This window comes from Amia ocellicauda, chromosome 2 (assembly GCF_036373705.1).
Source record: "Amia ocellicauda isolate fAmiCal2 chromosome 2, fAmiCal2.hap1, whole genome shotgun sequence".
In the NCBI taxonomy this organism is placed as follows: Eukaryota; Metazoa; Chordata; class Actinopteri; order Amiiformes; family Amiidae; genus Amia; species Amia ocellicauda.
In genome coordinates, this window is record NC_089851.1 from 3,173,750 (window position 1) to 3,186,576 (window position 12,827).

The following is a 12,827-nucleotide window of genomic DNA, read 5'->3' on the forward strand; positions in this document are numbered from 1 at the left end:
AGTTACATGCCTAATCACTGCCGTAGAATGTGAGAGACCAAGGCAGGACAGCCCTGGGGTGTCCTACAATGTCATACTGTACGACCGCAAAACACAATCACTTCAAAGCTTCAGTGGCGGTTTGCGAGTGAGATCTGCCATGCGTAGAACGACAGCATCTCTGTGGTGGGCTGTAGAACCAAGGCATCCCTGTGTAGGAGCTGCCTCCCTCACATCATTAAAAACACTATAACAATGTTGGCTCAACATTGGCTGTTAAAAAGGTATCAACCATGGGCCACAGGGACACTGCATATTGAGAGAATGACCCAGTATCAGTGATCCAGCAATCTTGGTTCCCCGTTACTAACACAAGCCAGTATTTTTCTTTCCAAAGCTTGGTTTGTTATGTAAATCTCTATTTTTTCTGTATTGCTATTTTTACAATTAAAGCTACAGCTCTTCCCTGTCAACTATAAGCCACTACTAACAGTGGGGTTTGAGGAGTTAAACTATTTATCCACCCATCTCGATAGGGGTGTTTTATTAGGTTTCCTATTAATCAATCTTGACACTACACACCCCTAAAAGCGAAACTGTCTCAGAAGCACGCAGCAGCGTTTCCCTGTGTCTGCATTGCATTCATGTCATTTCTTGGTCTTCAGACTAATGGCAGATAAGCAGGAGTGTCTTGTTCAGAGAGGAAACTGACATTCCCTGGCCAAGTTTGCTCTGTTATCGTTTTGAAGACCGACTTCATTGCAGCGGGCTGACTGAATGGGGAGCGCAATCTCCTGTTAGATTTCCTCGACGTTATCTAAATAAATGTTAGGAAAGTGTTCCCACCTCTCTCTCTCTCTCTCTCTCTCTCTCTCTCTCTCTCTCTCTCTCTCTCTCTCTCTGATGGGAGGAGCGGACTCTCTCTGTATAAGAGGTGCAGATCGCACAAGTAAGACCTTTACACAGCAACTCAGGAGAAACGAGATGATCTGCCCTGGAGCCGCAGCAAAATGCTGGATGGACACCTTCTCCTGGGATGGGTATCGTTCACAGTCATAGTCCTCCTGCTCGGCTTGCCTGGAGCGACCACTGCTTATTTCGGGTAGGTGCCCTCTCTCTTCCTGGCGCTTGCTTGCCGGCCCTGGACAAATAGGATCATTGCTCAGCGCAACTTGTTGGCTTCTTTCTTTTACAACACACTGCGGAGGAGTGTCGTGCAATGGAGCAGCACTAGGAATACACGTCTTAGACAACAACACTAATAATCATAATAATCTGTAGTCATAGTAGCGTTTGTATGGTAATGCAACATTTATAAACGTTAACAATGTTGCAGTGTTTCTGGCAGAGTTACTACACGTGTAATCGCAGTATTCCTCAATCACAGCCGTGCATTATTATTAGTAGTAGTAGTAGTAGTAGTAGTGGTAGGGGTATGGGCAGCAGGTCCTAGGTGCAGGTTGCTCTCGACCCGGCGGTGCTCCGGCTCTACACCCACACTGCGCTGTCAGCACCGGCGCACTTCTCTCTTTCAAGACCTGCTAACAACCTCAAAACGCAGCGCATCGGCAATACAACGCTGCCTGCCTGAGACTGCTCTATTTCATTATGACCACTTATTGTGTGCATTTGGGACACTACTGTGCCGGTATGAAGTGTAACTTGTCTCTGTGTACTGTACGTTGCATTAGCTAACCCACTGCTCAGCCTAGTGTCATTGCATTGTGTTTGATTGGCTTCAACGTGAAATCTAGGCACTTATGAGTATGCTGATTATGATTATTGAAATAGGGTGTATTTAATTTGATAGGCGGTAGGTCATGCAGACAGGTATCTGAAGTGGAGCTGGGCAGTGTGGACTGTCTGACCTGTAATCGTGCAAACATGCTTACATACACATACATACATGCACACGGTACACAGACCCGGTCTCTCTCCAAACGCCTCCGTCCCGTCGCTGTGTGACGCTGCCAGTCCGTTTCAACATGACATGCAGTGAAGTTAAAATCTCACAGTTTAAACTATTCGTGTTTGGTTTCATTTGTTCGGTAGAGAAATGAGAATCGGTGACGGCTGTACATGAAACAATCCCCTCTCTTCTGTAGAGGCGTGTGAGAGAAACTCCACAAAACCCTGCCAAAGGGGGAATGAATATGAATATGAATACTGGATCTGGATGTGCGCTCACCCATGAGAAAACACTAAAACAAAACTAAATGTGTGAAAAGTGTGTTCAGGCAGTCGAGTTCCCTTGCTGATCTAGCCAATGTGAATGTTATACTGAACTCTGTTATACTGAGCACTGAGAGTGAATTGGAAAAAAAAACAGGCATCACCTTTGGATTTAGTGAATTTAGTGACTGCAACACAACTATAATGTTACACCAGCTGACTTTTTACAATCAATGTCATGATGATGATGAATAATATTAATATTATTTTAGCCTATTCACATTTGTACCTAAAAGTTCAAATTAACCGATATTGTAGAAGACTGTAATCAACTTATTTCTTTTTCTGAAGATAATTATTTCCAATTGTAAGTAGCAGTCATGATCACTTGTGTAGCACCTTAGTTTAGTGTGTCCCGTGCCATCTGGGTTAATTTAACATTTGTGAAGCCAGTCATTGGAAGAGAGGTTAAATGTTGTGTACCAAGACAAGTGCAATTCAAAGTCTCTATCTTGTTGAGCTTTGGTGCAGAGCTTAACACATCGGTGCAGATAAGACAGCTTTTCCCACTCAGAGCGAGTCAGTGGGGTTGGCAATGACTTCCCTTGGAAAGTGATGACTTTGCTGCAGAGACAAGCTCTTAGCAAGTTGTGCCCAGTGTCTCAGTGACTTTGCCCTTCATAACTCCTTCATAACTGGTCCACATAGTGTGTGGGAATAGTTGGTCTGAGGTTTTACACTAACACAGAGTAGAAGGACTTCAGGTGCTGTTGTATGAGCCGTCTATTGTGAAGTCCAGACAAGCTTGTATGTTTTTTTTTCCTCTCAAAGAACATGTTACAACATTGCAGAAGACAACTTCATTTTCTGAGATTCTTAAGAATGTATGAAAAGGTGTTTTTACAAGCAGCCAGACTACTTGAGATACTTTCTGCAGGGAATGCAAAGCTGAAAAAATAAGAATAAGCCCTGCACAGCAGTCGAGGTCCACAGCATTCGGCTCTGGAAAGCTGCCATTCAAGTCCAGTCCACTTAACCAGCGGAGTGGGTTTGTTGTTCTGAGGGAACGCAACAGGGTGTGTCAGTATAGCATGTTGTTACAACGTGACATAATTCCCAGTGAAAACACACGGGAACTGCTCTGTGTGCATTACAGACCTGCGCTCACAGGACACTATGTCGACTACTGAGATATTGTATAGATCTGAGGATCAGGCTTTCTGATTGCTTCACTTCACTCTCATAAAGCGAACACTGGATTCAAAACGATTGCGTCATCTGCGTGGGATACAATCATAAAGGAGACATTCATTTTGCAAAGTGTTTTCTTTATTATTTATGGTTTTATTATTAAAGATGAATCTATATATATATCGTAAATAGTAATAAAATTGTCTTTATGTTCTTCAAGCTCTTATAAATGATCCCAGGGAGTTGTGTAGACCTTCTGGGATGACCCTAACTGATGTGGTGGGGCCTCAGCTGATTGTGGAGTTGTCCCACACCTACTTATTCCTTCTGTCCTGGGTCCTGGATTAGCAGGTTGTCTGGAGATTAATCAAAATATTTCTGTCCCATTTATAAAGGGAAGTGTGTACCTGATTATATTCTTTGCTGCTTATGTCTTCAGATTCGTGAATACAGGAAGTATCCTTTTGAATTTGTGATCCATTTTGGCCGATCCATGTAAAACAGGACTGGGAGTTTATGAACTGCAGTGCCCAGCCAGGGCAGGGAAAGTGCCCTAGCAATTGTTCAACTCTATTTTGATGGCTTGTCAGTTGTTGGCCGCAGTTTTCCCATCAGGATTGGATTACCTCTGACTGCCAAGGCCTGCATCCACTTTCAGTTTGAGGAATTAACACGTCTGCGTTGGGAACCCACGCTGCTCGATTCAGCGACACTGGGTGCTTTAAGGTCCAATCATACTTACTGTGTCATTGAGTGATGCGATCTTGGTTCATGGTTGGTGACTTTCAGCACAACACTAGCCGATCATTTGGGTAACCGACGTCAGGGACATGGAAGTGAGTTTGTCCTTGGTTATACAGAAAAGATTAGGGTTATTAAAGCCAGAAGTCAGAGCTTTCTCCCTATAAAGTTCTTCAGGTAAACATGAATGATCTCGTTGGTTCAGATCAAACCATCAGTCAGGCTCAAGCAGTACACAGACCTGGCCTCTTTTTGTCAGGTAGGCCAAGAACAAAACAAAACACAAAGCAGAACGATGGAGGGGGGTGCACTCATTCAACATGTGTGTGCATTGAAGCAGATGACCGTGAAATTGTAAACCTAGTGCTAAAAAACACAGACCTAACTTTTTTTAATGGATGTTCAAACTAACACAAAGTTGTGCAAATAAATATCTGCCATGAGTGAAAGGCATTTGAGACGTTCCTCAGTGCTGATTTACTCAAAATAGACCTTAAATGTTGCATACTCCATTTCCCTTTGTGTGGTGGAGCATGAGAGTAATTTAAATACTGTGTCTGTGGCTGATAGACTGCGTAGCGAAGGGTGGAGTGGGACTCCATGTGGAAAAGACTACAGCAGAGTGCGACTCAATCTGTCATCTTGAGCCACTCAGAAGCTAAATGCCCCCTTAAATACTGGACCTGCCTAGATTAAAGACATGCTGGTTGATTTATCTGAGTCTTGGGTACATGTCCTCGACCGTTACTTTGTGCAAGTTAATTTGTTGCACACAACCCAATCTGGTTTAAGTACACCTGGAGAATATAATTGTACTCTAGTTTCAGACTCCCAAACTGACACTGGGAGAGGGTGTTACCCCCCTTGGGAAGAAGCCAACTGAACCCCATTCTGAGGATCAAGAGACACATGTAGGAAAAACACACAGACACACAAAGTTGTTGGATGCTACTGCAAAAAATGGTAATGGCACAATACACATATGGCATGTGTGGTAAGTTTTGTAGGATTCATGGACTCCATGTCACTCTGCATAAGAACAAGGTGTTGGAAAGTTTTTGGATAAAGAGACTGATGTGTAATTTACCCTTGTTACCCCCCCAAAACAACAACATAAACACGCACATCACATAATTTCCACCTGCTTTTTCAATTAATATATATTCCACTCCAGTTGAATTCTAAGACATATGAAGCACAGAAATTCAAAATCATTTGGTGAGTGATAGCTGTAATTTATTAGTTTCTAGGACAGAGTATTGACTCCTAAACTAAATGTCTCTAACTCCCCCCCCTCCCCTCCTTGAAGAAGCCAGGCAAATGCAGTTACCACGCTAAGGTTAGGTGTTATTGAGTGAGTGCAATATTAGCCCTCTCCACCAGAGGGAGCACCCCACTTTACTAGCACTGGGCTTCAGTGCGGTCTTCTCCTCCTCTTATGTAACCTCGGTAGAGCGGGAAGTGAAATTTAAAAACAACCGGATCGAAAGGCACAAAGCCCAGTATAAATAAACAGTGGGGGGAAATGAGTCTCCAGTTTCTTTAGTTGTGGTCAGACGCGTTTTGAGAACGAAATGCCTTTGATCCCCGCTTACTGTTTACCGTCTCTGCTTGGTTTTCATATACTCAGCTCTCTAACTTTGCAGACTGCTGGGGTTTTCCTTTTCCCTAGTCGCATGGTTGTGTTCTTCCTGTGGTACAGCAGCCCAGCTCTCCGTGGTCTGGACCTCACCGCCTGGGAACGGGACTTGTTTTTCAGTGCAGATTGGGTTCTGTTCAATGGTCATCGACGACGGTCTGTCTGCAGTCTTCTGCAAGCTTATAAACGCAGATGACTATGAATCAATCAGTTAATTAATCCATCACATTATATTCAGTATGGTATAGTGCCCTTCACAGATTCGATCAATTAATACCAGGTGTGCTGGCGTTTGAAGCACTAACAGGTCTGACACTGTAAAGGAACTGCTAATTGAATATACTGCAGGGCCACTACTGCGACTCCAGGAAGCCAGTTATCTGCTGCTCCCAAAAACACAGATGAGAGAGAAAGAGAGAGAGAGAGAGAGATGTGTGGATAGGAAACTGATAACAACTGTGAGGGTCACCGAAGTCAAGGAAAAATCTATTTACCTTTTTATCCCATCCAGTCTCTTCAGAATAACCCCTAATTTTTAAAAGAAAAACATCTTTCCAGTTCCACCTCAAATCCAGCAGTTGTTAACCACTCCAGTCTCCATCGCCTGCGGTAGCTTTTCAATGCCTGTTACAATAGCAAAAACATTTTCTAACGGAAGAAAGGAACTTTTTAGCAAACGTCTGGGTTGTGGTGTTTTATGACACTCAATATCACGTGGCCCGCGTCACATAATTCCGCTCATTTGAGAGGCTCAGTTCTTCTGTTGGCCAGGATTATGAATCAATACCAAGAGATGCTCACTGAAAAACGGTTCAAACTTTGATTATTTCTGCCTGACATGTTATGTTGTATTCTTTTCATTTTCCCCTAAATACATATATTGAAGTCTTTTACTCATTCTCAGGCACATCAGTAGCAAGATGCTGTTTTTAAATCCAGATGTGTGATCCCTAGGAGGGTCTCACAGTTGTTATTGCTGGGAAAAAAACAAAAACCAAAAACACTAACTTAAATGGAAATAACTGTACCTTATTCTGCCTGTATGTACTGTAAATATTTTCAAGTATTGCCAACCGAATCATAGCCAGTACAAGTGATGTGCTAATCTGCCAAACCAATTTACAGTCAATATCACGGGAGATTTTGAGACTTGAATCTGTGAGCAGCTGAACTATAGGCTATTACTGCAGTGCAAATGGTTATAAAATATGCTTGACCTGGTTAAGGTTTCAATTTGGGATTGTCCGCTGCCAAGGGGACCACAGTGAGGAATATTGGCTCTTTGACTGAGAACGGCTCCATGAATAAATCTCCAGTTGTCTATCGGCTACTTGTGGGGATCATATTTCGGAGATGGGAAAATCTCACTGGGGAGAAGGTATGGAGTGAAGCTCATTGCATCTGGAATTTTGGAGATCCGTACGCAATCTAGGAAGGACAATAGGAAATGATAATACTTTGTTTAGGTCATTTAGATTTAGATTTGATTAATTAGTGGGATTGCATGCACTTTTTTCTCCTCAGGATTAAATTTTAAACACCTCTGTTGTCCGATGCTTGGCTGGTGGCCTAATACACCTGTCTGGCAGTACCGCCTTTTGCACAATCACCGCAGACTCTAATCCTCAAGCTGATTGTGTATTTTCTTTTACATTTCACTGCCGAAACACTCCTGAGTTTGCACAGAAAAGAAACACGCATACACACACGCACACACACACACACACACACACAGTGTGAAAGCTGGTAGATTCTGACCTGAGTGTGGCTCTCAGCTGAGATTTGGAAGGAAGTCAGCACAGGCTTTTTCCAGGGCAATTAGAGACCTGTCAGTCACAATGAATGGCAGTCGTACATGTCACTGATAATCAAGAAACAAAACAAAGTGAAGCCCGTAAGAAAGAAACTGAAACATTATGAAGTCTTACAGCAGCTATTTAAATTGTAAATGTATCTAGCATCTGCAGTGAAGGAAGAGCGGCTCTCCAATTGACACGCAAGCTGGGATTAATAGCTCTGAGCTTTGCCATTAAGGGCCTCGGAGTAACAGGCTAACCAGCCACCTGGCCTTGTAGTTCACAGTTTTAGTCACATTGGAAATGTCTGCTTTACACAATATCATGTTAAACGGCTCAAGAGAACGAGTCTTTTCTAGTTACAGTACTTGGCAAAGTCATTTCTAAAAAGAACCATTCAATCAATCCTGTTCTCTCCTCAACTATCCGAGCCCAATACACGCACACACACACACACTAGGTGAGATACGTCATAGTTAAATCTACGGCCCTCTTGGACTGGCATGTGCCTACTCTATGTCACCTCCAATATTTCCCCTCTCTAATTAAATGTAAGGAAGGAAATCTTAAGTCACCACAGGCATTACATTATGAGTAACCTCTGTGTCCAAAGGAGGCACTGACAAATACTCCTCCTTTCATCCTCTTCTTCTTAATGATCATAATTTATTATTTCTCTATTGGGAGACATATTACTTGGATTGTCCTGCCAATGTCAGCCACCTGCAAGACATTATACTGCTGTGTAACGATCTCACTCAACACCAACTAACATGCTTCTGCTATCTGTTGAATGTGGAAAAAAGACACTGCAGGACTACACCTTCAGAGTAAATAATAATACATTCTTATGATATTTGTATTATTATGCTTGCCTATGTATAGACCCATCAAGCCACTTGTAACAGTGTGGACAGTCCAGAGCAATGAGTTGTTATGTCTATTTCGATGTGCCACTCAGTGCACGATCCTTGCCAGATGAAGACTCTGTCTGGTTTGACGGAACTTTTCTCTGCTTGAGTCACCCTTGGGGGTCTTGGGGAGAACAGCTGTGTCTTCTGCTCAAGGTTAATTCGTGGACATTTATTTATATGGAAACAGATAGTAGAGGATAGATGATGGTTCTGTATGTTGTTCTATAGTTGTTTTCTGTATAGTATTGTGTGTAAATGTTGGGGCATTTCTTTGCTAGTGAGTAGTTTCGAAAGCTCTAGAACGGTGTAGTTTAGATCAGTGAATGAAGAACATGCCAATGGCCATCTCTGCGTCATATCTGTTCATATATATATTTATATACTCTTCTTTCAAACTCTGATGCCTGCATTTTGATTACACATTTGCAAATGCACACTTCAGTGTAGATTAGTTGTCTTTAATTACTGGTAGATTATTTTCAATAGCTGTGCATAGATAACGTTCTGCTTAAACAATTTATAATTGATCAGGGATACTCATCTAAACACACATAAAGTAATAAAACTCAATAGTCTCCATGATACAGTGACTTAATGGGATGCAGGTGGTTGTAAATAGCTGCTGTTACTAAAGATAGAAGATATCTTTGTGTTTTAGTTCATGTGGAGGAATTTAAATAGCGTATCGTATTACACCAGTAGAAGTGTCTATGTTAAGAAAAAGGTTTTTAACACTAAAGACATTTGACAGTCTTTCTACTCCAATATGCACATTTACCTCCCTGTACTAATGACTGTCTCTTTCCAACTGTGCTGTTTAGTGCATATTATTATAATGATTATATTTTCAATGTCATGGACACAGTTGCAGTATAATGGCATATTTGGTTACTTAGTTTATGTTTTCATGGCTGGTAGGGACAGAGATACAGACAGAATGGCAAAGTGGTTACTGGAAGTTTTTGTTTTGTTTTTCCTGGCAGACATTTGCGTTGGAAAAGATTAGGGTCAGATGGTGGGGGTAATGTATGGTGAGATTTCCTTGATGCCAAGTTTCCTTAGAGTCTGCGAGGCTAGTTTAAGACACTTTGGCAACGTACTAGGGGCACACTGGTGTGGTTTTCTTTGAGATCTACCTATCTATCTATCTATCTATCTATCTATCTATCTATCTATCTATCTATATTGCACTCCACTGCAGGGGACATGAAGCTGAAAAAGGGAAGCTCTTGAACTGTAACTGCACTATTACAACATGCTATATACTGCTGCAGGTGTCTTATATGGTAGGTTACTGTACATTGCCTGGGTTTCTAGAGCACCCATTCTCTGGTAAGAAAGCAAGCATTAAGCAGCTTTATTACATCGATACATATTTGGACAGTGACACAATTGTCATCATTATGGCTCTGTATGCCACCACAAGATTTGAAAGTTTCAATACTTGGTTGCAAATCCCTTGCAGTCAATGACTGCCTGAAGTCTGGAACCCATACACATCACCAGATGCTGGGTTTCTTCCCTGGTGATGCTCTGCCAGGCCTGCACTGCAGCTGTCTTTAGTTCCTGCTTGTTCTTGGGCTGTTTTGCCTTCAGCAAGTGAAATGCTGCTCAGTTGGATTCAGGTCAGGTGACTGACTTGGCCATTGCAGAACATTGCACTTCTTTACCTTAAAAAAGTCTAGGGTTGCTTTCGCAGTATGCTTCAGGTCATTGTCCATCTGCACTGTGAAGCACCGTACAATGAGGTTTGAAGCATTTGGCTGAATCTGAGCAGATAATACAGCCCTAAACACTTCAGAATTATTTCTGCTGCTTTTGTCCGCAGTCACATCATCAATAAATACAAGGGAACCAGTTCCCCTGGCAGCCATACATGCCCATGCCATAACATGCTTCACAGATGAGGTGGTATGCTTTGGATCATGAGCAGTTCCTTCCCTTCTCCATACTCTTCTCTTCCCATCATTCTGGTACAAGTTGATCTTTGTCTCATCTGTCCATAGAGTTTTGTTCCAGAACTGTACAGGTTTTTTCAGATGTTTTTTGGTAAACTCTGATCTGGTCTTCCTGTTTCCTGTTTCCATCTTGTTGTAATCCCTCTGTATTTACTCTGGTGAAGTCTTCTCTTGATTGTTGACTTTAACACAGATACGCCTACCTCCTGGAGGGTGTTCTTGATCTGGCCAACTGCTGTGAAGGGGTTTTTCTTCACCAGGGAAAGAATTCTTCTGTCATCCACCACAGTTGTTATCCGTGGTCTTCTGGGCCTTTTGGTGTTCCTGAGCTCACCAGTGCGTTCTTTCTTTTTAAGAATGTATCAAATATTTGATTTGGCCACACCTAATGTTTTTGTTATCTCTCTGATTGGTTTGTTTTGAAAATGCCCCAAGAACAAGCAGGAACTAAAGACAGCTGCAGTGCAGGCCTGGCAGAGCATCACCAGGGAAGAAACCCAGCATCTGGAGATGTCTATGGGTTCCAGACTTCAGGGAGTCATTGACTGCAAAGGATTTGCAACCAAGTATTGAAACTCACAATTTAATTCATGATTATTGTCCAATCACTTTTGAGCCAAAATTGGGGGGACCACATCTAAAAATGTCTGTAATTCCTACACCGTTTACCCAATTTGGATGTCTACACTCAAATTAAAGATGAAAGTCTACACTTAAAAGATATCTTGATCGTTTCCTTTCAAATCCATTGTGATGGCGAACAGAGACAAAATGATGACAATTGTGTCATTGTCCAAATATTTATGGACCTAACTGGATACCTGGTGGGTAGTGCAAAATAATGACTGTACTTGCTGAATAGCATTTTCAGTGGGGATGACACTCATTGTAAGGTGGAAGATTGTAGGTTTGAATCCTGGGCAGCCCACGTTGTACCAACACTAAATGTTTGTGTAAACGGGCTCAGTGATACACTGAGCTGAACCAGAGCACAGCCTTGGCTTCCAAAATGTCGGAAATGATTCAGAAATCACCCAAAGCGGCCAGTGTGCTGCGATAATTACAATGAACACATTTGTACTGTAACACTGTACAGTGTGACACTTCACAGTCACTCCCCTGCTACTGTAATACTGACAAATCTACTGCCAGGAAGTTACTGCAATTGTTTTCACAGTGCATGTGTCCAGTGCATGTGTGCTATTGTGTGAGCTTTAGTATGTCATGTGGACAGCAATCGGACCCCTGACCTGTGCCAGTCACACGCTGACTGATACCGAGCTGCAAACCGTAGGAGCTGACACTGCTAACCCTCTTAAGGACTTCTGTTCTTATCCCAGTCAAGCGGTTCATTTAACGCTCAGTGCACAGATGCTCTGATTCCAAATGCCCGGGGAGTACACACTGTAAAAGATGCAGTAGCATTGCCCGGCGGGGATCAACTTTCTCTTGCATGGAAAGATTAAACAAACAAACAAAAAGATATACGAGTTGTTCTCCAATGTACAGGTGGGTTCTTGAGCTTGTTAATCTGCTTTACTCACAGCGGTGCTGGAGTAAAATCCTGGACATTCAATAGTAGAGTAAGTCATCAAATATTAGGCTGAGGTGGGTTTCCTGTTGCTCTTCCGCATTGCATGTCTCGGTTGAATGGTATGCACTCTGTGGATGCTGAACATTTACAAGTTCTTTCATGGTGTTTCTTCTATACACCTTTGCTCTGAGTATCTCTAATGACCAATTAAAAGATGATATGAACTGTTTCTTTGGTTATCAGTTTCAGTGCAATCCGGTTATAAGATTCAGACCACAGCCTTTTGAATGGGTGACACTACACTAAGCATCTAACTTGGGACCGTGACATGAATACGCTCTTAGTTCAAAATATATATGCAAAGAATGATGACACATGCTCCTTTCATTTGTGAGGTCAAATTGACTGAAGTCACTGGTTTCTGATTATTTACGACAGTATTTTTCTTCTCTGGAAGTTGAAGTTTCACAGAATCGCAGGCTCTGTGGGACACGGCGATACTTGCTCAATAGCCACTGTTTCAGTATTTGGACAAAGGTCAGGGTCTGACTCTTACATTGGTCACATCCTGTAGACGTCACTGTGAAAGAACCCCGACCCTCGTAGGATTTTCCCTGAATGTGAGGCTTTATGACTCCAGTGAGTGTATTAACACCTCCCTCATGCATCCGGAGAGGGGCACTGTCAGAGACACGCTGCGGTTTTCAACTGTGAATTCAACGGGATACAGGAAAAGAGAACAAAGAATATAAATGAAGACTGTATTGAATCAGTTGCTGGTGTGAATAAATGGGAGATTTTGGGATAACTTCATAAAGATATTCTGAAAGTCTTAAACATTTATTCTAGAACATGCATAAGCAGTTGGGAAGTATATAGTCTTACCTACTGTGCCATCGCATT

General features: G+C 42.3%; 1 protein-coding gene across 1 annotated transcript in view; it reads left to right on the top strand.

Annotated features, from left to right (window-relative positions):
• The first annotated feature begins 648 nt into the window (after window positions 1-648).
• wnt9a (wingless-type MMTV integration site family, member 9A) overlaps window positions 649-12,827 on the top strand; it is a 40,457-nt gene continuing 28,278 nt past the window's right edge. Inside the window, exon 1 of the mRNA XM_066716264.1 lies at window positions 649-1,081. Within this exon, the coding sequence (XP_066572361.1) occupies window positions 990-1,081 (92 nt within the window). The 5' untranslated portion in view covers window positions 649-989. The remainder of the gene's footprint in view (window positions 1,082-12,827) is intronic.